Source organism: Setaria viridis, chromosome 6 (genome assembly GCF_005286985.2).
Source record: "Setaria viridis chromosome 6, Setaria_viridis_v4.0, whole genome shotgun sequence".
NCBI classification, from domain to species: domain Eukaryota; kingdom Viridiplantae; phylum Streptophyta; class Magnoliopsida; order Poales; family Poaceae; genus Setaria; species Setaria viridis.
Genome location: NC_048268.2, coordinates 20,695,652 through 20,723,383, shown reverse-complemented (window position 1 = coordinate 20,723,383; position 27,732 = coordinate 20,695,652). Strand labels below are relative to the sequence as shown.

The 27,732-nt window shown below is 46.3% G+C and overlaps 2 protein-coding genes across 3 annotated transcripts; both read left to right on the top strand.

The window, feature by feature from the left end:
• Positions 1 to 16,215: 16,215 nt before the first annotated feature.
• On the top strand, positions 16,216 to 17,238 carry LOC117861799 (uncharacterized). The gene has a single exon (XM_034745334.1). The coding sequence runs from the start codon at positions 16,216 to 16,218 to the stop codon at positions 17,236 to 17,238; it is 1,023 nt and encodes a 340-aa protein (XP_034601225.1).
• A 3,422-nt stretch (positions 17,239 to 20,660) lies between these two features.
• Positions 20,661 to 25,121, top strand: LOC117861305 (histone deacetylase 6). 2 transcript variants are annotated; one of them, XM_034744838.2, is made up of 6 exons: positions 20,661 to 21,269; positions 23,180 to 23,620; positions 23,718 to 23,860; positions 24,187 to 24,277; positions 24,371 to 24,473; positions 24,789 to 25,121. In XM_034744838.2, the coding sequence occupies exons 1-6, from the start codon at positions 20,727 to 20,729 to the stop codon at positions 24,800 to 24,802; spliced, it is 1,335 nt and encodes a 444-aa protein (XP_034600729.1). In that variant the 5' UTR covers positions 20,661 to 20,726; the 3' UTR covers positions 24,803 to 25,121. The 2 variants fall into 2 exon arrangements, with proteins under 2 accessions (XP_034600729.1, XP_034600728.1); XM_034744837.2 differs by having other exon boundaries at positions 20,663 to 21,269; positions 24,371 to 24,505.
• The last annotated feature ends 2,611 nt before the right edge of the window (positions 25,122 to 27,732 follow it).

Below are 27,732 nucleotides of genomic sequence, written 5' to 3'. Positions count from 1 at the left end.
ACCGACCGGATACCCTTCAAACTGTATGATATGAACTTAGATCACTAGCTAGGCACTTTTAGATCCTGGCCGAATGAAATCCCAGGTTGGAGGGAGTGGTACCAACGGGTGGCCGCATCAAAGAGCGTCTCATGGGAAGAGCTCAAAATCGGCCAGTGCATCAACCTTTCCTTATCCCAGATGGAGAAAAATGAGCCGTTAGTGATGGCGGCTTCTTATTTTTGATCTGATGCACTTAATGCCTTCTTATTTGGGCACGGTCCTATGACCCCAACACTGGCCGATGTGGTCCTGTTGACCGGCCTCGACATATCCTCCCCGGACACACCCTATCACCTTTTAACCACAACGTCACATCGGCTGGACACAAGGGGAATCGGCGGATGGAAGGGTTTCATCAGAAGTAATAAGAGGACCGGGACTGTTGAGAACAGGGAGCACACAGCTTTCTTGATGATGTGGCTAGAAAAACACTTCTTTTGCGGAAGAGCCGCCGGCCCAACAACCAATACCCAGGCCTTAGCTGAAGCACTGTCCAGAGGAAACCATGTCCCCCTCGGGAAACATCTACTAGGGGCCGTGTACCACATGCTTCATCAAATCGGCACAAGACTATCCAAGGGAGAGCCGATCGGCAATCAAGGCGGGCCCTGGTGGTTCGTCAATCTGTGGCTGAACCTTTACATGAGCAAGATCACCCAGCAGCCGGTGGACCGCATGATGTTCCCCAATATCGAATCGGCGGAGGACCCTACCGAACGTCGCCGATGCATGTCCTTTGGCGAAGCGGCGTCAGCTTTTCTAGTTTGCGCGTATTCTGCTACAAAGGTAGCCGAGTACTTTCGATGCTTCTACAATGGATTTAATGAAGATGCAACCATTTGGTTTCCTTATCAGCGGGATGACCCGGTCTTTGAGCTTCCGACTTGCTTCGACTCGTCTACCGGCTGATTTGATGAAGAACTTTATGATGAGTTAATCAAGCCAGGACTCTTGCCAGCCAACTTCTTCTCAGGGAAGGATGCCCCTACGTACGAATTCTACAACCCCTCCGCTGCAGCACGTCAATTCGGCATGGGTCAGCTGCCGATTCAAGTGTACTTTGCTAGCCGAATCAAGTTTAGAGATGAGCTCACATCTGGTCTGGATTACAGTCGGTTACGAGACCAAATTCCGGATTCCAGTACAATTAACTTAAACGACTGGCTAGTAACTCCCTTTGATGTCCAGCCGTTCAAACTCTGGTGGGCCGATTGGAAGCAATTTCTTTTCTGCAACTCGGCATCGGCATACTGCAACCTTCTGGACCCAGCCAACATCGACCCGAACGTCGAGGTACTTTACTTAGCCGATTTTTATTCCTCTTAACATGACTGAGTACTAATGATTTTATTATTTCTTCAGGCCGAGAATCGGACCCCTCCAACACACAGCCGCAGTGGACGGCTAATAGAGAGTCATCCATATACCACTTATCCCCTTATCGGCTATGATGCTCCGGCCGTAGACGTGATCGCTGGCCGATCGAAACAAGTCCAAAAGAGGACCACCAAGAAGACCAGTCGCCGAGTCCGAGCTCGTATAGAATCGGCGGATCCTCCTGTACTCGTATCGGCAGAGACTTCGGCCGCACCACCTTCTCAGGTCATTCAAGGTGCCGATACTCAAGCCATCACGCAAGCTGGGGTGGCCGCCGCGTCGTTGTTGTTGGAAGCCATACAGGTAAACCTGAGTTTTACTGCCTCCGATTGTTATTCTGATATTAACCCTTCTTAACCTTAGACTGCACAGAGCACCCCTATGGAAATACAACAATCAGCAGCAACTCAACCAGCCATCAGCGCACCTCCGCTCCCATCCATTGAGGTATAGTGCTATTTTACCAATTTCCTTTGGTATTTGTATAATGCTCTTATTCGATCCTCCGACACAGGCCATCGGCACACCAAGCGCTCCTCAACCATCAGTCTTTTCTCATGGAGCTGGTCCAAGCACCGCGCCGATTATTGTGGAATCTTCTTCATCCGATGAACCTATGGTGCAGGCTCATGAGCAAGGCGTGACGGCTTCACAAGTGCAGCATGAGGAAATTCGCTTCAAGATGGTAAGTTTTGTTTTGGCTTCTATCCAGCCGATTTGCTTTTACTTCCAGCCGATTTATTTCTTTTCTTTATTATCTCCAGGAATAGGACACCCCCGACAACAGCCTCTTTTGTTTTGCGGTCGCCCTTTCCGACGACGAAGAAGTTGCCTCTCGCCAAGTTGCCTTGAGCTCCGTCCCTGATGACGTCCGAGCCAAACTTTCCAGCATCCGATCCCTCCTTCAAGGGGACATCGGCCGACTAGTAGAAGATGCTTCGCCGATTCGGCAGCTCTTCAATGACGTCAGCGGACGAGTACCAGAAGAGGCGGAGGAAGCCCTGGCACCGGCGGCCTTCATCGAGTCTATGAGGATCCCAGTCTTCAGGGCTCTTCGTCATATGGCCGATCGTGCCAAGCTTGCCAAGACTCGTGAAGAGGAAGACGCTTTCAAGCGTCAGGCTCAAGAAGCGCATCGGCGTATCCATGTTCTAGAAGATTCCCGCCCGGCGATCATCGGTGAGATAGACCGCCTCAAGCGTCGGAGGGCGGAGCTTGCCAAGGAGATGGAGCAAGTGACTAAGGCAATCAGTGCCGAAGAGAAAAAGCTCCAAGAGCTACCTTCTGTCATTGCCGATTTGACACGGGAGAGGCAGCGCTTTGCTCACGAGGCCCTAAAGCTCCATCGCAATACATCAGAAGTCCCTGGATCGGCAGATGAAGACCAACGGGTTCTTGACTCTGCCGATCAGATCCGGCGTCGGGCTATCACGGCTATCGATACCCTTCTGGGTAATCTGTAAAACACTGACCGTTTTGTACGAACATTTACTATCTTCTTTGACCGTCTCTCATGACGCCCTTTCTATTTATTGCCTTTCTTATTACCGATGGGACGTGGCCTTACCAAATTTCCACGCATCTTTTTCCATAAATACCGACCTCAGCGCCTACTCCCGATAGTACGAATTTGGCTTTCGGTTTACTCTCTTCTTCCTCTCATCGGTGCGACTCTCTGTCATGGCTTCGTCGGCTTCTTCTTCCTCTGTTAACCAGGTGAAGTCTTGACCTCTACCTTCCCTTCTTTTTTAGATCCTAGGAAGAGAATATCCCTTCTTATTCCTTCTTTGTTTCAGCCTCAACGTCTTAGCCCCGAGCTCGTGCGCGCCATTGAGCGCATTCACTCCGAGGACCCGTTGACGTCGGAGGACAAGGCGTTGATCATGGCTCACCGAGAGGAACTCCGGGACCACATCACTGCGGAGGCTCGTGTGGTCTTGGATTTCGTGGTGAGTGAAAGTAGTCGTCGATCTCCAACCGTCAGGAGCCATCATTGTGACGACCTTGAAGACGACGTCGCCACGGCAGCCCATACGATCTTGGACTTCGTGGAGAGGAACGGCAGCCGGCGATCTCCCACCGACAGGAGCCATCCGCTTCCTCGGCAAGTCGTTCTCGAAGACGCGGCGGCAGGGACTTCGCGCCCTCCCATGGATCGGAGTCATTTTCTTCCTCGTCAAGTTGAAGCGGAGACCTCAATGAAGGCAATAGAAGAAGAATACCTCCGCGTCATGAGCAAGTTGGAGCGGAACGGGAAGGCGCCCAAGAAGAAGAATAATTAGTTTTTTTGTATTTTTTGTTCTAAGGGCGACTAATGTTTTGTCGGCCATGTAACCCATCGCCCGTACCGAATGAATGCAATCGGCCGATCTGGTCGACTATGTGTTTGAACCGATTTGCATCGGTTATGCGTTTGAACCGATTTGTATCGGCTAAGTGTTCGAACCGATTTGTATCGGCTATGTGTGGTCGTGTCATGGTTAATTTCCTACGCCCCGACCCATATACTGGGGTAGTATCTTTTTAAGTACCTTCCGTTCAGAGCTCTAGTAAATTCCTCTCCTTCTATTGTTTCCAAAATGTAGGCATTTCCTGGAGCGCATCTGCCGATTTTATACGGCCCTTCCCAGGTAGGGGACCATTTTCCGAATTTAGGATCCTTCGACCCAATCGGCAATACTAACTTCCATACTAAGTCCCTAGGGGAGAATTGTTTGGCTTTGACCTTTTTATCGTACCACCTGGCTACCCTCTTTTTATTTTCTTCAATGCTTATCAGAGCCCTCAATCGTTGGCCAGCCAAATCGTCAAGTTCCCTTTTCATAAGTGACGAGTAATCATCGGCCGTTAACTGGTCCTGGAGCGAAATACGCCTTGATCCCGCTCTCGATTCCCATGGCAGTACTGCATCGTGGCCGTACACCAACTGGTAGGGAGATAACTTAGTGGCCCCATGACAAGCCATCCTGTACGCCCATAAGGCCTCTGTCAAACATAGATGCCACTTCTTCGGTTGTTCCTCGATTTTTCTTTTGATCAATTTGATTATCCCTTTATTGGAGGATTCTGCCTGACCATTGGCTTGGGCGTAATACGGAGAAGAATTTAACAATTTGATTCCCATATCGGTCGTAAATTCCTCAAATTCCCCCGATGTGAACATTGTTCCTTGATCGGTTGTTATAGTCTGAGGGATACCGAATCGGTAGACGATGTGGTCCCTTACGAAGTCGGCCATGATAGCCGATGTCACGGCTCTTAACGGGATAGCTTCTACCCATTTGGTAAAGTAATCAGTAGCCACCAGAATAAATTTGTGCCCCTTGCTTGACGGTGGGTAAATTTGGCCGATAAGGTCTATTCCCCATCCACTGAACAGCCATGGCTTAATGATGGGATTCATGGCCGATGCGGGTGCACGCTGGACATTTCCAAACTTTTGACACTCCTGACAACCCTTATAATATTTGAAACAGTCTTTGAGGATCGTCGGCCAATAGTACCCATTATTCCTGATCATCTACTTCGTCTTATGTGCCGATTGGTGTGCTCCACATACCCCTTCATGGATTTCTCCCATTAGAGTTTTGGCCTCTTCTGTCCCAAGGCATTTGAGAAGGACTCCGTCGATCGTTCGGTAGAATAGGTCATCTTCGAGCAGTACGTATTTGGTGGCATGAAAACGTACTCGTCGCTCCACCTTTTTAGACGGATCCTTCAGGTAGTCGGCAATTTCTTTACGCCAGTCATCGGCCGTGAGTTCTAGAGCCATAGTGTCTAGAATTGGCCGATACCCAGATGCATGCTGGGCGAGTTTGTTGGCGTCTTCGTTGCGGTTTCTTGGGATGTGCTCGATTACTGCCGATCGGAACTCTTTCAAGAGCTGTAAGCAATCTTCGTAATAAATTCTTAATACGTCATCTTTGCATTCAGACCTTCCGGTTAGTTGATCCACAATAAGCATAGAATCTCCGAAGACTTCAACGGAATCGGCCTTGACTTCTCTCAATAGTTGTAAGCCTTTTAATACAGCTCGGTACTCCGCTTGATTGTTAGTAGCGGCGGTTTCTATGGGCAGAGAAAAATCATAGCTTGCCCCCCGAGGCGATATGAGAACGATGCCGATTCCTGATCCGACCCCACATGATGACCCGTCGAAATATAATTTCCAAGGTGCCAGCTCTACGAGGGCAATCTCCGGTCCGCAGTGCTGGGCGACAAAATCGGCCATGACTTGACCCTTGACGGCTTTTGCCGATTCATATCGCAGGTCAAACTCTGATAAAGCTAAGATCCATTTGCCGATTCGACCTTTCAATATCGGCAGTGATAGCATGTATTTTACTACGTTGTCTTTGCATACGACTACACATTCTGCTGACAGTAGATAGTGCCTGAGTTTGGTGCATGAGAAGTAAAGACAGGCACAAACGCTCCACCGGAGGATATCTTGTTTCAGCATCCAGAAGTCTTCTACTGACATAATAAATTACCCGCTCCTTGCCTTCAAACTCCTGGACTAGAGCCGATCCAATAGCTTTTTCATCGGCTGATAAGTATAGTTTAAACGGCTTACCAGTTTGAGGGGGAACCAACACTGGTGGTGAGACCAAGTATTGCTTGATATCTTCCAATGCTTTGCGCTGCTCTTCTCCCCATATAAATTCCTGGTCCGGCTTTAGCTTCAGAAGTGGCGTGAACGCCTGAATCCGTCCAGATAGATTAGATATAAATCTTCTGATGAAATTCACCTTGCCGATTAGAGACTGCAGTTCGGTTTTGTTCTGTGGGGCCACGACTTTGTTGATGGCCGCTATGGTCTTCCGATTGATCTCTATGCCTCGTTCGTGTACCATGAATCCTAAGAACTGTCCGGCGGATACGCCGAAAGCACATTTGTTGGGATTCATCTTAAGACCGTGTTTTTTGGTACACTCTAGCACTTTTCGCAAATCGGCCAGATGTTCTTCGTGACCTTTAGACTTGACCACGACATCATCGATGTAGATTTCTACCAGAAGGCCAATGAGTTTGTGAAATATGTAATTCATAGCTCTCTGATATGTAGCGCCAGCGTTCTTCAAGCCGAAAGTCATCACCACCCACTCGAACAAACCAAGGTGGCCTGGACATCTGAAGGCCGTTTTGGGTATATCCTCTTCGGCCATAAGTATTTGATTGTATCCGGCGTTTCCGTCCATGAAGCTAATGATTTTATGCCCCGCGGCAGCGTCGATCAGTACGTCGGCCGTTGGCATGGGGTAACCATCCATCGGTGTGGCCTGATTAAGATTCCTAAAATCAACGCAAACGCGTAGCTTCCCATTTTTCTTGTATACTGGTACGATGTTAGAAATCCACTCGGCATAACGACATTGCCGAATAAATTTTGCTTCGATTAGCCGAGTTATTTCAGCTTTTATGTCTGGTAGAATTTTAGGATTGCAGCGCCGTGCGGGTTGTTGGTACGGCCGGTACCCTGGTTTTATGGGTAGCCGATGTTCAACAATGGATCGGTCTAAGCCGGGCATCTCGTGATACTCCCAAGCAAAACAATCCTTAAATTCCTTTAATAAAGTTGTCAATTTACACTTGTACTCTGGATCTAAATTTGCACTAATATAAGTCGGCCTTGGTTTGGTACCATCGCCTAAATCTATCATTTCCAATGAATCGGCCGACGTGAACCCATGCCCTAGCTTCCCATCTTCTCGGGCGAACTGATCCATCTATTCTGAATCTTCGGAGCCGACTGCTCGGATCGGCTGTAGGACAAAATCGGTGACCTTCAGGAAATCGGTCTCCCATACTCTACCTGATATGCACCTGACGGTTTCGCAGCTCCACTGTTGCGTGTCAGCTGACGCAATGCTGTATGCGGAGTCGGCTTTGACCACCTCGATGTTATCGCCGACCCATTGTACGAGGCACTGATGCATTGTTGACGGGATGCAGCAATTTGCGTGTATCCAGTCTCAACCAAGTAGCATATTGTAGGATCCCTTTCCATTAATAATAAAGAAGGTGGTAGGAAGGGTCTTACTGCCGATGGTGAGGTCGACGCAGAGAGCACCGCGAGCGTTTGACACCTTGCCCTCGAAGTCCTTGAGCATCATGTCCGTCTTGGTCAGGTCGTCATCGCTTTTCCCAAGCTTCCGGAGTACGGCGTACGGCATGATGTTGACAGCAGCTCCTCCGTCTACCATCAATCTAGTAAGGGGGCGACCGTCAACATGCCCTTTAAGGAACAATGCCTTCATATGTTGTCGTTCGTCATCTTCGGGCTTCTCGAACGTAGCCATCATTGGCTCCAAAGCCAACTGTGCTGTTTGTTCTTCTATTGCCGATACATCATGTTGATCGGCGGGAGTCATGAATTCCATCGGCAATATAAAAACCATGCCGATCTCGGCTGCCGATTCGTCACCCGCCGATTCATCGTTCCCTTTATCGTTTCTTTTGGGGCGTCACACCCGAGGCCTTCCTTCCTTCTTATCCGTCGCGCTTTCTTCTTCTTGCTGTTCCCATTGGCGGAGACGTTGGATTCTTCGTTTTTGAGACTTGGTCAATCCATCAGGACACCACCTGGGGTTGATTGGTCTTCCCTCTGACCTGGCGCGTTCCCACTCCGGTCCGCGTCCTAACGGGTTTTCATCCGTCACCCGAGCATCGGCCATCTCTTCGAGCCGGCTGTGAACGCTGGCTTTGTTGTCTGACTGGTCATGTCGATCAGTCCTGCCCCCCTGCCTATCATGGCGTCTATCTTCCGACCGATCATATCGGTCACTTCTGCCCCCCAGCCGATCACGCACAGGAGGGCGCTGGTCATCTTGGTTGCGCCAATTCCTGCTGATCGGTTCTGGCCTTCCGTCTCTGGAGCGAGACCTGTTGAACGGCCGATTGCCACGATAAGGACCGTTGCATTCTGGGCAAGTATCGGCCGAAGGTAGCCTGAGGTTATTTTCCCAACAATGAACGAAGAACGGGCATCTCTAGTGCTCCTCGTGCCGACGCATTGCTTCTTCTCGGGACCTTGAGCGTTCATGCTGACGTTGGTACTTTTGGAGCAGGAACTGGGAAGTAATGCGTGGCCCTTCTGACTCACCATCGTCGTCCTCTATCCGCCGCTTCCCCTTGACATCTTCAGGCGTAGCTTGATTTCTGGGATCGATGGCTCCACTCTTTTTGGCCGATTCGGATGTCAGCACTTTTGTTTGGAGTGAATTCTTCCCCGTATCAACCATGTTGGTAGGAAAGGGTTGTTGGTCAATCTTCATTGGCTTGGCCGATTTTGCCGGCACTTCAAATTTAAGTCTGCCTTGCTCAATGGCCGACTGTATCTGCTGCCTGAAGATTTTGCACTCGTTGGTATCATGGGATGTGGCATTGTGCCACTTGCAATACTTCATCTTTTTTAGTTGTTCGGCAGAAGGTATTGTATGGTACGGCGAGAGTTTAATCTGCCCTTCCTGGAGGAGAAGGTCGAAGATTTTATCGGCCTTAGTTGTGTCAAAACCGAACACTTCCGGATCCTTTTTGCCGAATGGGCATGATATCGGCTTCTTCCCTTTGATCCACTACGCAAGTCCGACTTCAACATCTTCCTCATCCTCTAACTCTTCCAGGAACGCCACTTTCTTTTGGAAATTCCTCCGCGGATCGAAAGGACGTACCTCCTGTCCAGACAATCGGTGAACAATCTGGCTCAGACTTTCGAACTCTTGTGAAGCGTATCTTTCTTTGATGTGGGGCAGAAGGCCTTGAAAAGCTATATCGGCCAACTGCGCATCGGTTAGAGCCAGGGAGTAGCACTTGTTTCTGATTTCCCGAAACCTCTGTATATACGAGGATATCGGCTCATCACTCCTTTGCCTGAGGCTGGTCAAATCGGACAGCTTCATCTCATGCACCCCGGCATAGAAGTATTTGTGGAACTGTCTTTCTAAATCGGCCCATGTGATAATTGAGTTTGGCGGCAATGTCGTGAACCATTGAAAGGCCGAACCAGACAGAGATGACGAGAACAACCATACCCGTAGGGCGTCTTGCGTAGCTGCTTCTCCGCATTGGATGATGAATCTATTCACATGCTCTACGGTCGAAGTATCATCCATCCCCGAAAATTTAGTGAAATCAGGAACTTTATACCGATGGGGGAACGGCAATAGGTCATATGTAGACGGGTATGGTGTTCTGTAGGTATAAGTTTGCACTTTCGGCTTCAAGCCGAATTGTTCTTGCATCACCTCCGCAATATGTGCCGACCAATCTGGCTGTTGCTGGTGAACTGTTGGTTGAGGTACCGGCAAATGCTGGTAAATCGGAGGCTGAATAAACGGAGGCTGATTGAAGGGTGGTATCTGAGTGTAAGCCGGCTGTGTAGCAAAGGCTGGCTGTTTGAATGAGCCACTCGTTTCATCATACAGCATGATCTCTGCTGTCTTGTTGACCTCCGGAGCGACAGGCTGGTATGGCGGCACGGTTGGCCGGATAGCAGCCTGGAAGGATGTCTGGAATGGAGGGTTCAATTGACTGGCCGATTGATTCTGACCGGCCGTGACTGAAGGTGCCCCCCAGGGTGATGGGTTAATTGGGCTGACTGGAGGGAATGGCACAAAGGACAGTTGGATGGAACCATATCCCATAGGAGCTGATGATGAGGAAGCACCTGATCCCCCGACAGAAAATTGGATCGGCTGCGAAGCCGAATTTGAATAAGTCTGATTTGGTGGAATCGGCTGAAAATATGCCGGTCCCCTGTACCCTTGAGGTATCCCGCCAGCGAAGGAGTTGACAACAGCGTTGTGCACCATGTTGGAAAGTACCGGGGATTGATCAATGAAGGCGTGATGAATAGACTGTTGAATCATATCGGACATTTTATCCGAATCCTCAGAAATCGTGATCTGGCGGGGAGCAGGGAATGGAGTCTTTTTGATGGTCTCCCCGCTTCTGGAGCGACTGAAAGACTTCAGGCAAGCTTTCCGGAACTGTGCCGTATACTTGTCCAGCTCTTCCTTCTGGTCGTCCTTCAGATCTGCTTCCGTCACCTCGATGACGTTATCTTCGGAGACTTCAGCAGCTTTCGACATGATGGCGGTTGTATTGGTCCCACCGGGCATGCCAAAAGTGTGTTGGCGCTAGAAATCGGTCAACCGAATCCCAGCGACCGACACACGACCCAGGAGAATCCGCTTAGCTCCTGTTCGGGTGAATGCCCTGGTGCAGTTCGCGCGGTGTGCCAGCCAATCTGACCTGTTGATTGGCAAAGAAGAATACGTATCAGGTCCAGAAATCACGATCGGCTAAGTTTCCGATCTCGAGAGAATTTATCAGCGAATCGGCCGATTTACTGTAGTGATGAAATCGGCTATAAGACAGCCTGATCTCTGTAGCCTTGTAGACAGGGAATTACTAAAGTACTCGATACAAAGCTATGATAACAACACTGGGAACAGATCTAATCGGCAATAGATGAATTTAATAACAGAAAGTAAAGAAGCCGACACTACCGATTCCTAGTTGGATAACTGGTGATAAAGACTAGAAAAACAGGTAAAACCTATGGATCTAGCAAATATCGATAACTAGTGAATAAATCTAAACGAAACAACAGCGATACGCCCGAAGTTAAAGCTTAGATATTACTCGATAAACGGAACTTACAGAATCGGTCGGAGATCAAGATGATGCAGCCCTGCCAACCCGCACGAACTCGTGAGAAGAGAAAAGTAATGGCGAAGTCGCCTGCTTGAAAGTAAGTACGAAGAAAAAGTAGCTTGTTGTATTGATTGGTTGATGATTACAGATTTACAAAGGCAGCTATTTATAGCCCCGTACAGATATCTTCTTAACCGACTAGAATTCTATCCCTAATTCAAATAGAAAACGAATATCTACAAGCACGATTCGTGCTAGGTTGGTTACTTCACGCTTCGTGGGCTGATTTCCACCTCGTCCTTCTATTCCCTTCTAAGCCCATACAGGCCCAATTAGTCCATCCTCCTAATCGGCCGATTCCTCATCGGCAAAAGATTACCGATTGGGACTCTGGTATGTTCGACCCGAAGCAAGACAGAAGTCACTGGCCGATCTCACACTGTAGCACCGTTTGGCCGATTCCCAACTGTGCTTCTCCGATTCCCCCTCTTCTTGGTGCCGATTCTATTAGTGACGAAATCTGGCGTCAACAGATTCATATGCCAAATCAAATAGAGATCTTGTTATTCTCAATTGTTGCCATCTTAATGCACCAAACACATTAACCAAACATCAATGCAACTCGTTATTTAGGTGTTGGATTAGATCCATATTCTATGGATGATCATGACCTCTCGCCTAACGAGCGTAGGCGTAGAAGGGATAGGGCACGGAGGGCGGCAATGTCTCCTGGTAGAGGGCTATAACAAATAAGAGGCGGCGTGATTCATATGCTGCAAAGAGATTATTTATGATGCCAGAAAAGAAAATGGAGAAAATAAGACAGTCCAAGAGTGACTATAGAAAGAGGGTCAAAGAACAACAGGCAAGCAATTTGCATCCCGACTCTATCGCTATGCCAAGTCCTCACTTTACCCCAGAGTTGGTATTCCCTCTTCCTGATAAATCGCCATCAAGAATATCTGATGAGTTGGAGATCCCCCTTGTAAACGGCAGGCCTGTTTACATCCAGTCAGCTGTGGAGCAATCCCCTAGAGTCGTACCCCCCAGCTGGTCCCTGCAAACCACACCATCCATAGCAAGCCTGTGACTCCTGAAATTAAGAATTCATGCCTAAACCGGCATAATCAAATGTTTGAAGCAACCATTGGCAGGAATACCAAACGGCCTACTGGTGAAAAAATCAATTATACGAGCCAGCCAACGCAAACGTCTTGTGTCATGGACAATGGTAATTAGCTCACAGCCCACCTTAGTATTCATATTTTCTATTATTATGATATTTAAAGTAACCTACATTTATCCTACTGATATTCTACTACTAAAGGTGGCACCCAAACGGACGCTTGTGACTCCCATCCCTTCACTCCATCTAATGTATTTGGAGTGGGTAAAAAGAAATTCACTTTGATTATTTGTCAATACCGGCTCTATGTCTCACCCGCAATCCATCTTTCACAGAAAATACTAGGCCTGCACCTAATGACGCTACAAGTACTTAGACACAACCATCTGTTGTTGACGAGCCGTATTCAATGCCTCCACATGGTGGACAGGCAGAGACACATGCCTCTATGGAAGAGGACGGTAAATGTTGGACGTGTTTCCTTCGTGCTATTATTCTACCTATGTAAATACGTTTGTCTCATCACTCATTTGCCAATATTGCATCAGATTGCGATGAGAACATCATATTTGAGGAAGATGAGGAAGAGGATGAGGGGCACCTTTTTGGAGGTCAAGGTACACCTTGGCGCATCTATGTGACGCTTGAGTTATCTTATTTCCAAAATCTAACACTTCATACTCGTGCTAATGATTAGAACCTGATGATTGGGAAGCTGATGAGGATGTCGATCTCGAGACGGCTAATGAAGGTCCCAACAAACCCAATGTACCAGATCCATACGATGCGGTTTATGCCAATGTCCCTGATGAGGCGCACATGCCTAACCTAGAGGATAATTGCGAGCATTGCAATGCAAAGAAGTTCGAGTCAGAGCCACCTGGATTTCGTTGTCGTAGTGGAAAGATTCATCTTTCACCCCTGAGACACCACCAGAACTCGTGAGACTGTGGTCAAGCTCGGACGCTGATGCTAGGCATTTTCGTGCAAACATAAGATATTTCAATGGCCACTTCTCTTTCACTTCTCTATACTGTAAACTTGATTGTGTGACTATCGACATGAAAAACTGTGGAATTTACACATTCCGTGCCCATGGCCGAATCTACCATAACATACGATCATTTGGTAAAGAGGATGGTCATGAACCTAGACACCTCGAGCTTTATTTTTACGATGACGATCCGTCTCTTGAGCATAGGCTCCGCAAGTGCCGTGAGAAGTCTGCCAAGAAGACAGGGAAGTCATCCAGAGACTAAAGGACATCTTACATGGCATTAATCCCTACTCAGAGAATCTTAGGAGTATGGGCTAGGTTGACAACCTTGAGGATTACCATGTCGAGTTGAACCTTGACCAACGGCTGGACCAGAGAACATATAACATGCCATTAACGTCAGAGGTTGCTGTCGTTTGGATTGAGGGGAGCGAGCGTCAGGGCTAGTTCGATAATAGTGTTGTCCTCCAAGGGAAGGATAGGTCGATCCATGGCATCCGGTCCTATCATGGGTGCTACGACGCTCTCTCATACCCGCTATTCTTTCCAAGAGGTGAGCTCGAGTGGCACAACTGCATTCCAAAAGTTGGTGTGACTGAGGCTGAAGTCAATAAAGCTTGAGTCATCCACAAGGCCCGTGTTGATGGTGGTGGCGATGATGATGCTGGTAAATTCTGATGTCTTTATAGTGTCTTACAAACTGTATACAAATGTTCTGGATGCCGTCAATCACGACACTAACATGAACAATGTTTATGTGTGTAGGGTCTGCTGGAAATAAATGTGTCTCCATGCGTGATTAGTATTGTTACAAATTCCAGATGCGACCTGGGATTTTTAATCCAATACTATATGGCAAGCGTCTATTCCAGCAGTTTGCCGTCGACACCTACGTCAAGATCGAAAGCTCGCGTCTAGACTACATCCGCAACAATCAGGACCTTCTTAGGGCTAACCTGTACCAAGGTTTGGTTGACAGCTGGCGTACGGGGGTGGAAGACGCTGATGAGGTAGGCAAGCGTACTGTGCTGTCGCCGACTTTCATCGAAGGGCCCCGTAATATGAGGCGTCAGTACATGGACGCGATGGCTCTGGTGCAAAAGTTTGGTAAACCGGATATCTTCCTCACAATGATGTGCAATCCTAATTGGGATGAGATCAAGAACGAGCTTTATCCCGGCCAGAGTCCACAGGATTGTCCCGATCTTGTAACTCGAGTGTTCAGGGCAAAGTTGGAGGAGTTCAAGAGGATGTTGGTGGAAAAAGACATACTTGGAAAGGTCCGTGCATTCGTATATGTCGTGGAGTTCCAGAAGAGGGGCTTGCCGCATGCACACTTTTTGCTAATAATGCATAGGAAGTACAAGATCATGTGCCCTGAGCAGTATGACCTGCTTATCTCTACTGAGCTACCAAACAAGAAGAAGTACCCTAACCTCTACAGGATGGTGATGAAGCATATGATGCATGGCCCTTGCAGGATGCTAAATCCATTATGTCCATGCACAAGGGGACGTACTTCATGCAAGAAGCGTTACCCGCGACCATTATGCGATTCAACGTCGCAAGGTAAGGATTCATACCCCATCTATCGGTGACGTGATAATGGTTGTAAGGAAATAATTCGAGGTCACATCCTGGACAATCAGGGGTCGTCCCATACAACCCATGCCTGCTGCGTACTTTCAATTGCCACATCAATGTTGAGGCATGTAGTAGCATTAAATCTGTGAAATACCTATTCAAGTACATATACAAGGGCCATGATAGAGCATCTGTGGTTGTTAAGGAGGCTGGAAAAAAAGACGGCTAGGGGAATATTGATGAGATCACACAATACAAAGAGGCTCGGTGGGTGACACCTCTAGAAGCCATGTGGAGGATATACGGCTTTGACTTGAGCAAGAACCATCCACCTGTGCAGCAGCTACAACTTCATCTTCCTGACATGCATATGGTTACATATCATAAACGGGACAAGATTGAACGGGTTGTCAACCGTCCAGGTGCCGACGAGTTAATGCTGACAACGTACTTTGACTACAACAGGCTTCATAAGGAAGCTCGAGGAATCTTGTACCATGACTTTCCGGAGCATTATACTTGGGAGTCTAATGGTAATTTTTGGAAACCAAGGAAAAACGTTGTATACCAGGTCGGGAGACTCATCAGCTCATCCGACCGAGGGGGAACACTACTTTCTTCGGGTTCTCCTGAACCATGTTGTTGGGCTACTTCATACAGGGACCTGAGGACTATTGACGGTGTGCTCCTGCCCTCATTCCGTGAAGCTGCGGATAGGCGAGGTCTAATCGAAGAAGATAATACACACGATGAGTGTCTTACTGAAAACAGTTTGTTCCATATGCCATCCTCATTGCGTAGGTTATTCACGACTATATTGGTATTCTGCGAATCGAATGATGTGTTTGGGTTCTGGACAAAACACCTTGACGCAATGTCAGAAGACTACAGGCGCAACAATCCAAACCCGAGTCTGGTGGAACATATGGTTTTGATTGACATTAGGAACATGTTGCAATCTATGGGGAAGAACATAAGGTCGTTTCGTCTCCCAGGAATTGATGACACATATGACGATGCTAGCGGTATCCCTCATGAGATATTTGAGGAGGCAAGCATTGACCAGAATCTGGAAGATGTGGGACTATCCAATTCCCTAAACGAGGAGTAGAGGGCTGCCTACGAAGAGATAATGTCCAAAGTGGACACTGAACAAGGCGGTTTGTTCTTCGTGGATGGACCTGGCGGCACAGGAAAGATATTTTTGTACAGGGCACTTCTCGAAACCCTTCGCAGTCAGAACAAGCTTGCCGTTGCTACAACTACATCTGGTGTCGCAGCATCTATAATGCCTGGTGGGAGGACGGCCCACCCACATTTCAAGATACCCCTTACTCTTGAGGATGGCAGTTGTTGTAGTTTCACCAAATAGAGTGGTACTGCAAAGCTGCTGCAGCAAGCGTCTCTCATCATTTGGGATGAGGCGTCTATGGCAAAGAGGCAAGCTATGGAAGCCCTAGACAACAGCCTACGTGATATAATGGGCTGGCAGGATCTGCCGTTCGGTGGGAAGACTGTTGTCTTTGGAGGGGTTTTCAGACAGGTTCTCCCTATTGTACAGAAAGGATCCAGGGCTCAGATAGTTGATGCTTCTCTACGGAGGTCGTATCTTTGGGAATCCATGCGCCACCTTAAGCTCGTGCGCAACATGAGGACGCAGAGTGACCCATGGTTTGTGGAATATCTACTGCGCATTGGTGGTGGCACGGAGGAGGTTAACGGAGATGGTGATGTATGTCTTCTTGACAATATATGTGTCCCGTACTCTGAGGATTCTGAGAAATATCTTGACAGGTTGATTGAATGTATCTTTCCAAACCTCAATGCAAACATGACAAACAAGGACTACATCACCTCCAGAGCTATTCTATCCACATGCAATGATTGGGTGGACAATATTAATATCAAGATGATCGGCATGTTCCACGAAGGGGAGATGGTGTACCGTAGTTTCGACTCCGCGATTGATGATCCACATAACTACTATCCGTTGGAGTTCCTTAACACATTGACTCCCAACGGGCTTCCTCCACATTTGCTAAAGCTCAAGATCGGCTGCCCGGTCATATTGCTTAGGAATATCGACCCTACGAATGGACTGTGCAATGGTACAAGGCTGGGGGTTCGAGGCTTCCAAAGAAATTCGATCGATGCTGAAATTGTGCTGGGACTGCATGCCAGAAAGAGGTTTTTCCTTCCTCGAATACCGTTGTGTCCCTCTGATGATGAGATGTTCCCATTCCAATTTAAGAGGAAGCAGTTCCCTATTAGGCTCAGCTTCGCCATGACGGTCAACAAGTCGCAGGGCCAAACTATACCAAATGTGGGTGTGTACCTCCCCGCCCCTATGTTCTCTCATGGTCAGTTGTATGTTGCTATGTCTAGAGCCACAGCTAGAACGAATATTAAGATCCTCGCCCTCCTGCCTAACGCAGAGGCAGAGGAGGAATAGACTAAAAAGAAGGAAAAGAAAAATTCTAATAAGAAAGTGAACGGCCAGGGTAATCAAAATAACAAGGAACGAAAAGGTAGATAAGAGAATAAGAAAAGGATACCAAACAGTAGATGGCACGTATACGAAGAATATTGTATACAAGGAGGTTCTAACCCCATAGGCGAGGTAATATAATGATTATTTGTGTGTGTCTTACACTTTTCATTTAATTTTTTAGAATACTTAACTTATCAATTCCATGTTTCTTGTTCTTGCTAGGTAATTTGAAATGCTTTGTCATACACTGCATGGATAATTTGCATCCACACGAGCTGCTAATTATCAAGTCAAGCGTTTAGGTAAAAGTGATTGCTTAATTTTATCACAAGATATCACTGCATGGGAAATTCCACGTATACTGAAAAACTGGATTGTCACATGATTATATATGACGTTTGGGACATGCTAATAAGTTCTATATTTTTGTTTCTTGAAACTCTTCTCTGTTTCCTGTGCTGCCTGTCTGAACTTATTTGCAAATTTTCTTAAAGTTCTTACCCTTGGCGCACTTGTGAAAACAACTTATTGCTGATAAATTATTCTGATTTTGTTTGGATTGCAGCCTACAAAAGTCAAAGAATTTATTGATCGAGTAATCAACATTGCACTACATGACATTGCCATACCACTATCAGGTTCCGTTGGGAATTTAATAAGGTGGCTTTCTTTGAAGTGGCAGCCTATTTTATATTTTGCTTGCTTACTTTCGTGCAGTTGCTTACTTTTGGTACTTGGTAAAAGGAAAATTTCCACCACTCGAAGCCTTTATTTATGCATTTTGACACATTTCAAGACATACATTTCTTCCAGGAAGGATCTTCTTTTATCTGACGATATGGCTGAGGCTGATCCTTTGCCAAAGAATACCATCTTAAATTCAGTTATACATATTGTTTTGGAGAATTGTCAGAATAAAAGTTCTTTTGTTTGTCTTGAGGTGAGTTGGTCTTGAGGTGAGCTAAAAGTTTGTGCTACTACCTCCTCATGACTTCAGAAGATGCAAGTTATAACCACCCATATTTTTTTAGTCGCCTCATGTTAATTTGTTACTTTTTTCAGCATTTTAAGCTTCTTCTAGCATCGTCAGACCCTGAGATAGTTGTAGCAGCTTTGGAAACTCTTGCTACATTGGTGAAAATAAATCCATCAAAATGGAAAGCTAATTAGCTATGAAGCTATAAACACCCATCTTCTATCATTGGTCCAAGGATGGGGCAGCAAAAAGGAAGGTCTAGGCTTGTACTCTTGTGTTGTGGCAAATGAAGGAAATCAGAAGGAGGGCTTATCCTTATTCCTAGCAGATTTGGAGAACAAATATGATGGCACACTGCATCGTCTTGGTTCGACTCTTCATCTCGTGACTGGAATCTGATGAATGGAACAACATACTCTTTCTCATTTCCACAGGACGACTGTGCAGTATAAAATATCCATGTCCCATTTTGAGTACATACGGTGACATATCCTTTAGATGTCGAGTAATGTAATTTTAAATAGGCTACAAAATTTTCAAACATTTCTAGCATTGTCCACTTCTGTTTAGGTGGAGTGCACTTGTGATCCTGTACTTGTGATTTTCATAATTCGTACACAGCTTTTGACACAAAGATCGATTCCAATTCTATCTCGCCGATGCACCGTGCATTGCCAACAAGGTGCTAAAGAAATCTGTATAAGGATGAAATGTATGATAACTAAATGTTATTTCTTATTTTTACATGTAATCCAGTTTTTAAATGTTATTTCATTCCCAAAGTTCTCGAGCTTGTCACTTTGATGCCCATTCACCTTATCCAAATCAGGATTCTCAAGGCGGCAGGTAATGAGAACATCAGGCAACGCAGCAGCAGGCATCCGCTAGGAGGCAACGCACGGTCAGGAGGCAGCAGGCATACGTACTCAACTGCCGGGCTGGGCCGTCCTCCACCGGCCTGAGTACAGTCTGAGCATTATACAGCCCGCTGGCCTGTTGAATTGGCTCGTACGAGATGAATTGGCTCGTACCAGAGATATTAGATCCATCGCAGTATCGCACACGCCCGTAACAAACACCGACGCCGTAGTGTCGCACACGCCTCCTTGCTTCCCGCGCTGCTGCCGCTTCAGAAAACTGACAAGTAGTACCGATCATGACTATATATCATTCCGTTTCAGAAAATGTTAGAGTTAACACGTCATAAAAAATATCGTAAACATCGTAGTGGTAAAGAGTTGGGTGATGTCATTGGTGTATGAGAAATAGTAAAATATGCCATACTAAGTTGCAGATATGTAAGTTCTTTTCATGATGTTATTTGTTCATTATATATCCTTTATGGTCCTAATACTGAGTACTTTGTAGTTTCTCTTGCCATGGAAGCACTCAATACCTACCTGCTTTACGTACTCGACATTAAGTGGAAGAAATTTATTATGATTGACACTAAACCCATTCCAAAATATGCCACGGATGTACCCTATAAACATTATACGATACAGATTGTAGGGTTTCATCTAAAATTTATGACCGCATTTAGACAGCTTAAACCTGATTCATGGAAGGATGTTCACAAATGGGAATTTGAACGTGCGAAAAGGATCGTGGAAGACACTAATGGGTAAGACCAGCTCTGACACACCGGCATTTTAGAGTGTCAATATACTTTATTTCTTAGAATATATGTTTGCATATTTATATAGCTGATGATTTATTGTATCACAGATTTTCAGATGGATGGCTTATTTTACACTACATGGTATGGTGGGATAGTCCTCGAAACGTGCAGATCGAAAAAGTGAGTAAATATAGTTTGTTGTACGTTTCTTTGTGATTTTACAATATACGATAAATCCCATTACACGAGAGCTTAACTTGAAGTAAGCACTCATCTTACATACAAGATGCTATTACAATGCCGCGCAACTTCCTCATCGATCTTCTGGCGCACGAAGCAAATGCCTGGAGGACAAGACTATCGGGTATTGTGAAACATTTTCTTTGGCGCATCACAGGCAAAGAAATATGATAGATGGGGGTGGCCTTTGAATGACCAGTATTCGTACTTGTTCCACATGATTATTGTCCTGCTGAACCCAATGTTGAAGGTTGTTCAAGTCACCGTTAGACCTTGCTAGAAATGAAGACGATGCAAAGGTGGTTAACTGTCATATATTGTTTGGGAATTGGTCACATGATTATTCTTTTGCAACTTGAGATAAAGAGCACCAAGCGTATTACTCATTGCAAAGTTATTTTTTGTTTCACATTAGGGGTATTTCGAAGTAAATATTTCACACGATAATATTTAATGCTTATAGACGAAATTTATTTTGCCTGTCCTAGTCTCGTTTAAAATTTTGTAATCGAATAGTCTCTGTGGCGGAGGGAGTACTGTATACCCCAAATCGAAAGGGGAGCAAACTGCAAAGAAAAGGGGGAGAGAGAGAAAAAAAAAAGCTCAGGCGAAATGGCGGCCTCCGGCGAGGGCGCGTCGCTGCCGTCTCCGGCGGGCGGCGAGGACGCGCACCGCCGCCGCGTGAGCTACTTCTACGAGCCGTCCATCGGCGACTACTACTACGGGCAGGGCCACCCGATGAAGCCCCACCGCATCCGCATGGCGCACTCGCTGGTGGTCCACTACGGCCTCCACCGCCTCCTCGAGCTCTCCCGCCCCTACCCGGCCTCCGACGCCGACATCCGCCGCTTCCACTCCGACGAATACGTCGCCTTCCTCGCCTCCGCCACCGGGAACCCGGGCATGCTCGACCCGCGCGCCGTCAAGCGATTCAACGTCGGCGAGGACTGCCCCGTCTTCGACGGCCTCTTCCCCTTCTGCCAGGCCTCTGCGGGGGGAAGCATCGGCGCCGCGGTCAAGCTCAACCGCGGGGACGCCGACATCACTATCAACTGGGCGGGCGGCCTCCACCACGCCAAGAAGAGCGAGGCCTCCGGGTTCTGCTACGTCAACGACATCGTCCTCGCCATCCTGGAGCTCCTCAAGTTCCACAGGGTACGCGTGCTAACCAGTATTATTCGTGGCTTTATTATCGGCGGAGATGGTTAATTAGGTTGGTTGCTAGATATTGTTCGAAAAAATTGGTTGGTTGCTAGGTTTAGATGCGAATTTTGTTAGCGATTCATGTGATTGTTTTGAGCCCTGATGCTTTTAGGAGTGGAGGAGTAGGGCGCTAATCTGGAGATTGCTTTGAGTTTCACTAGGGGCCAAACGAATTTTGCTTGTATTGATGCCCAATCCGGTGACCACTTCCATTATAGGGGCACTTATATTGGCTCATGGTTTTGGTTGCTAAACTGTCCCATACTTCCATCATCGGAGAAGAGGGTTTATTAGGTCCTTTGCTAGATTTAGATGTGGATCTTTAATTGTTTGTGATTGATGGATGCGATTGTTTGGGGGCATTGATGTTGGAGTTTGGTTTCTGTGAGTGGAGTTGGACGGCGCTAATCCCTAAGGGATTGGAGATTGCTTTGAGTTTTGCAAAGGCAAGAGATTTTTTTTTTGTCTTGATTCCCAATTCATTGGTCACTGACATTATATGGACAGGCGGATGCTATTTGTTTGCTGCCACTGAAGCTAGGAGTTTCTAGGTTCTGTGTTCAATGGTGCATTTGGGAAAGCTGGTGTTGTCTTATGCATAGACATTTATTGTCTTATCATATTATTATTTGTTTGCTGCCACTGTAGCTAGGAGTTTCTAGAGTAATGATGCATCAGGACATTGGCTTTGTCTTATGCATAGATATTTATTGCTTTATGCTATTATGGTATTTGTTTGCTACCACTGAAGCTAGGAGTTTCGAGGAACTGTGTGCAATGGTTCATTTCATTTCTTGAAGTTGGCATTGTCATATGCATATTTATTGCTTTATGCTATTAGTGAGGGCCTGACATATGTGTGCAACTGTGCCTAGTTAACTTCAACCACCTTCTTTGTGTGATTTTAGATTGGCTATCTGAGAATATACTGGTGATAATCCTAACTTCATTTGGATTTGGAAACATCTTATAAGGAATTGGCAAGTGGAAGCTACTGTTGTTACTCTGCTAATATTCAAAACAACACTGTCCTGTGCCCAGACAGAGTAGTTTCTACTTCTTTTGTTGGAACCATCTTTACTTTCACATGCCTGGTTATTTTGTGCCTAATGTGAACTAAGTCAGATCTTATATTTACTTACTGCATGCTTTGTTCTGCTCTGCTGATGGCTTTTCCTTGAGATGGTGAATGTTTTATTATTAGATTTAATGCTTTGAAACTTGTAAGTGCCGATTTTGGTGAAGGGATGCATATTACAGATGTAATAAATGGTGAATGTGGTCCCCGGGAGATCCATTCAAACAATAGAAGGATGTTTTTGGTGATATTTACTAACTTGGATATCATTCGCATTTCTTGGATTAACATAATTGATTTTTGTCAGTGTACATGCATGGAATGTTTTTTTGGGTATGTGCTATTCCTGGCGAGATCAATGTTTTGGCCATTCTAAGTGCGAGATAGATGTCTTTCTTTGTTTGTTTTTTAATTTAGACTTTAAGAACTGAGTGGTGACTGGTTGATTTGAATTATACTTCAGTTCAGTGTTTTCTTGTAAATACATATTTCATCCAGTTTTCCACCAGTGTGAGTACCATAAGCTGATTCTATTTAGGAATATGTTTTCTGATGAAACATCCTCCCCCATTTATGCATCTTATGTGAGTTTTTTTAGATGAACTATTATCATTATGATAGAAGAGATCCTGAACACATACTACAGTTAAAAACAATTAGGTTTCCTAAAATTTGTCATGTATGTTTCTTGTCAACCTTTACTTCAGCCTATGAAATACTTCAGCATTCATGCATTATACTTTGATTGTATAATTCTGATGGCTATAATGCCCATCTGTTCCAGCGTGTGCTATATGTAGACATTGATGTTCACCATGGAGATGGTGTGGAAGAGGCCTTCTTCACTACAAACCGAGTCATGACAGTTTCCTTTCACAAGTATGGGGATTTTTTCCCTGGTACTGGGCATATCACTGATGTTGGGGCGGCCGAAGGGAAACATTATGCTCTGAATGTTCCCCTGAGTGATGGTATTGATGATGCCACCTTCCGTGATCTGTTCCAATGCATCATGAAGAAAGTTATGGAGGTTTATCAGCCAGACGTGGTTGTCCTCCAATGTGGGGCTGACTCCTTGGCAGGAGATAGGTTAGGTTGTTTCAACCTGTCTGTGAAGGGTCATGCCGACTGCCTCCGTTTCCTTAGGTCGTACAATGTTCCATTGATGGTTTTAGGTGGTGGAGGCTACACCATCAGAAATGTTGCACGCTGCTGGTGCTACGAGGTATTTCTTCTCTTATTCCAAATATAGCTAAATGCAGTAGTTGGTTGAGAGTTTATCACTTACCGGGCGCTGACAGAACTGGGTTGTTGTGATGCAGACTGCAGTTGCTGTTGGAGTTGAACCTGATAACAAGTTGCCTTACAATGATTACTATGAGTACTTCGGCCCTGATTATACTCTTCATATCCAACCAAAAAGTGTGGAGAACACGAATACTACAAAGGACTTGGAGAACATAAAGTAAGTGGACTGTTTGCTGTCTATGAAATTCAGAGTGAGACGATTACCTGTGTTTTTTTTTCCTTAAGAATTTCATTTAGAATTCACAGTTCTTGTTTTCATGTAGAAATCATCATTGCATAGGGGGAAATTTCAATGTAACTTACGCGTCCTGAGAATTTTCCTTTCTTCTGTTATATGGATTGATATTACTCTAGTACATTCACTTGTTCTTACAATTCCATTTCTCAATGGTTCATTTCACTTGGACCTCTATCTTTGACACTTAGCATACATTTGCTGCTTTCCCTCTCTGCAGAGATTAACCTTCCTATGCAAATCTGCAGGAACATGATATTGGAGAACCTCTCAAGGATAGAACATGTTCCCAGCACTCAGTTCCATGACAGGCCGTCAGATCCTGAAGCTCCAGAGGAGGTTTCTCTCATTCCATTGTCAATTCCTTGTTTCAATTCAAGATCTCTTTGCTTTTCCTGTGTGTGCCCATTTAAGAGGTTTTTTGCATTATAGAAAGAGGAGGACATGGACAAGAGGCCACCTCAGCGCAGCAGATTATGGAGTGGAGGAGCTTATGATTCTGATACAGAGGATCCTGACAATGTGAAAAGTGAGGGTAATGACTTAATCGCCAACTCGCACATGAAGGTTTGCCCTTCTGCTAACCTGCACATTATATATTTCTTGGCTCCCAGAATTGCTAATAGATAGTGCATAGTGTCACCAGCCGTGACTATCCTCTGTTGAAGTGTTGATCTTGTTAAAGGCTAGTTTGAGTAAAAATGACTGTTTTAGGGTTAGCTTGAAAAAGCAGTAGAATATAGAATGACCCAAAAATTGAGTATTCACTATTTTGAGCTTGTTAGGGCCTAACTATATTGTTCTAAAAACTGAGTCGTCTAAACCCAAAAGTTCAATGCTGTTGGTGCAGGAGGAACCGAATGATGGTCTGTAGAAGAGCCCCCGAGCAAGTTCTCAGCACTCATGATCGTTGATGTGCATGCTGAAGAGTGGGGAAGCATCTGAACTCGTATTGATACCTTCCCCGGAGCATCTGTAGAACACCGATCGTTTCGGCTGGTTCTAACTCCTGCGTGTGAACTCGATCTGGCCATTTGGCGTGTCCCTCAAACGTGTTGGACTAGAGAGGCAAAATGATTGTGCTGGCACGAGTTGCGTTCTTATGGATTTGGTGCTCTAGTGCGTTGGAACAATGCTGTAGTGAGTATAAATTAGCCCATTGAATTTGAGATTTTTGGGTGTCTGCGATGCTTCTAAGTTGTATTGTTTGATTTACTGCATGGATGGATGCAAGCCGTATTGTTGGCCATGTGTGTGGCCGCCTGCAGGAATGTTACTGTTGAAAATAGGGCGTTCCTGAAGGACCAATAAGCCATCCAGCCCCGATTCCTGCACATAACCAGTTAATTGATGTTGCAAAGGATTGAGGCGGACCACCTGTTCATGCTTGAATAGTGGCAGTGGTGCAGACCATAGCGGTGGCAAATGAGGCACAATCTGGTTTCAAGGTGAATCTATGGAATCAAGGTGCAGGCCGCGGTTAGAACGAACAGCCGAACACAATCAACTTGAATAGCTGGCCACGTTGCAATTACGGTGCCGGTTCACCTCATCGGTTTAAAGTTGCAGAGCAGGAGCCGAGATGAGAACACCTCCCGTGTTGCCTCTGGGTTAGGTATTACTGTGTTAACAATCAAGAAAAGTGTGCACAAAAAATTGGAGCCCAAATATAAACTTATGCAACGAGAAGCAATAGAACGAGAGAGAAGGAAATAGTTACAGGTTGCACATCTAACATTGATTGCGCCGTTGCGCGCCCACCATTATTCACGTGCTGGTTTTTCTTTTGTTTTTTCTTAGATAAAATTTTGTGCAAGGTCAAATTTGTGTGCACAAGGATGATGAAATACTCTACCCATTCATATTTTTGTGAGAACTACTCGCGCCACTAGAGAACTGGACATCCATCCAGCGATAAAAATCTCGGACGAAAGAGAACTTGAGCAACTCCAAGAGGCTGCTAATCTTACCCCTAATACCTTTTTTTAAGGGAAAAAAGGAGAAAATTTGAACTCCAACAGTTCACCCAAACCTTCCCCAATTTTTTAGCAACGCTAAAAAACAGCCTACCACCACGTATATTTTAACGTTGGCATTCCTCCCCTAATCCTGATTCTTGCACGCTCGCGTGTCCCTTCCGATGGGCCCAATACGATGATGTGGCCTGTTTTAAAATATTGGGGACTATTTATTAGCGATTTGCTATGGATTGATATGTTTTTGGGGAATTTTTTTTTCGGAAGAACCCCCAATACATAATTTTGGGGAAGAATTTTTTGGAGTACTCTTGGAATTGCTCTGGGTTGTAATTTCAGAGATGGTACCATAATTGTAATATGTCAACACCGGACACATTGTCGAGCAAAGACAGATCTATGAAGGATTGAATTATTAACGGAGAATCAATTACATGAGTAATAAAACGACGAAACGGGTGTACTTAAACGTGAGTTGTTGCTTACTTCCTTTTGCATTTAATTGGCAACACCTGTTGAATTCATGTTACAAGGAAACAAAACCATCCACGTTAAATTCGGTATACGCATGTGCATGTAGATTGCCGGCAGACCCAAAACCAGAACAAGATATGAACCAGACATCCCAAGCCGGCCTCAGCAGACGGCTGCCGCTGCTATCCTCGCCCCTCTCCCGCCGGCCGCCGGCCGGTGCCGGCCACACGCACAGGTGAGCCTCAAGCCGAGGCCGCCGGACGCGACGGCGGCTAAGGACACGTGCAAGGACTGCTTCATTACGGACAAGAACGGCCGCAGGTGGCCGTGCTCCCGGAGGGATGACACGGCGGCGAACCTCACCGTGTTCCATTGCCGGATCGAGAACCACCTCGGGGCGGAGATGTACGTGGATTGCGACAACTACATCATGCCCTACTTCGTGGATGTTGGCACCACCTCTACTGATCAAGCTTCTACAACTGGGCCGCGTGTGAGAAGGCCCAACCCGAGATTTGCCGGCCCAGAGTGGATCCAAGTGCTTGCAGGCACTGAAGGGGCTGAGCCCATGTAACGTGAGGGAGAGATAAATAATGTGAGAAAGAGGGGGAGAGACATCAATGTACAATCAACTTGGCTTACAAGCTAATCTTTCCTCCGCCGCCACTCCGTTCTTCCTTTCTCCTTGCCGCTGATCCCAAACTCCTCTTTGGATTCCCTTCCCCCACTATCTGCTGCTAACAATTGGTATCAGAGACACCGATTTCTGGTAAAATTTGCTATCAATCGAGTTCTGCATCCCTTGATTCGCACTGGCAATGAGTTTGGTTCGTCGATCTGAATCCGTGTTCCTCCGCGAATTTGGTTCCTGTAATTCCGGCTCACGCTAGGCGAATCCATGTGAGTATGTGACCTCGTCAATCTAGATCTAGTCTCTCGCCCCGACCACTTTACCAGATTCCAACACTGCCATGGAGCCATGAATCCCGAGATGAAGATTATCATCGACACCCTCACAATGCGCTTCGATGACTTGGAATTGAAGTAGGACAAAAGTTTCGCCGAGACTGACGACAAGTGGGAGCGCAAGTTCGCTGACCTCAAGATCTCGCAAGATGCCTGGGTCACCGCGCTGAAGCGCGCGGTGGCATCCTTCAACGAGTGGAGGCCCGAGGTGGACGGCACTGTCAAGGACATATGCCTCGAGGTGCGGAAGCTCTCCAAACACTGGGAGCACACCGTCTCGAGCATTCCCTTCCTCTACTATCAACTACTCCTCCAGCTGCCGAGCACCCACCTGCTACGAGCGAAGCCGACGGGCCCCATGGGCACCGCGTTGACAAC

What these genes read in the sequence shown, in the direction of transcription:
- LOC117861799 (XM_034745334.1), top strand. Translation starts at nt 16,216, where the DNA reads ATGGCAAAGAGGCAAGCTATGGAAGCCCTAGACAACAGCCTACGTGAT.
- LOC117861305 (XM_034744837.2), top strand. Translation starts at nt 20,727, where the DNA reads ATGGCGGCCTCCGGCGAGGGCGCGTCGCTGCCGTCTCCGGCGGGCGGC. An exon ending in AAGGACTTGGAGAACATAAA is followed by an intron (nt 23,861 to 24,186) that starts GTAAGTGGACTG and finishes GCAAATCTGCAG; the next exon opens with GAACATGATATTGGAGAACC. An exon ending in ATCCTGAAGCTCCAGAGGAG is followed by an intron (nt 24,278 to 24,370) that starts GTTTCTCTCATT and finishes TTTGCATTATAG; the next exon opens with AAAGAGGAGGACATGGACAA.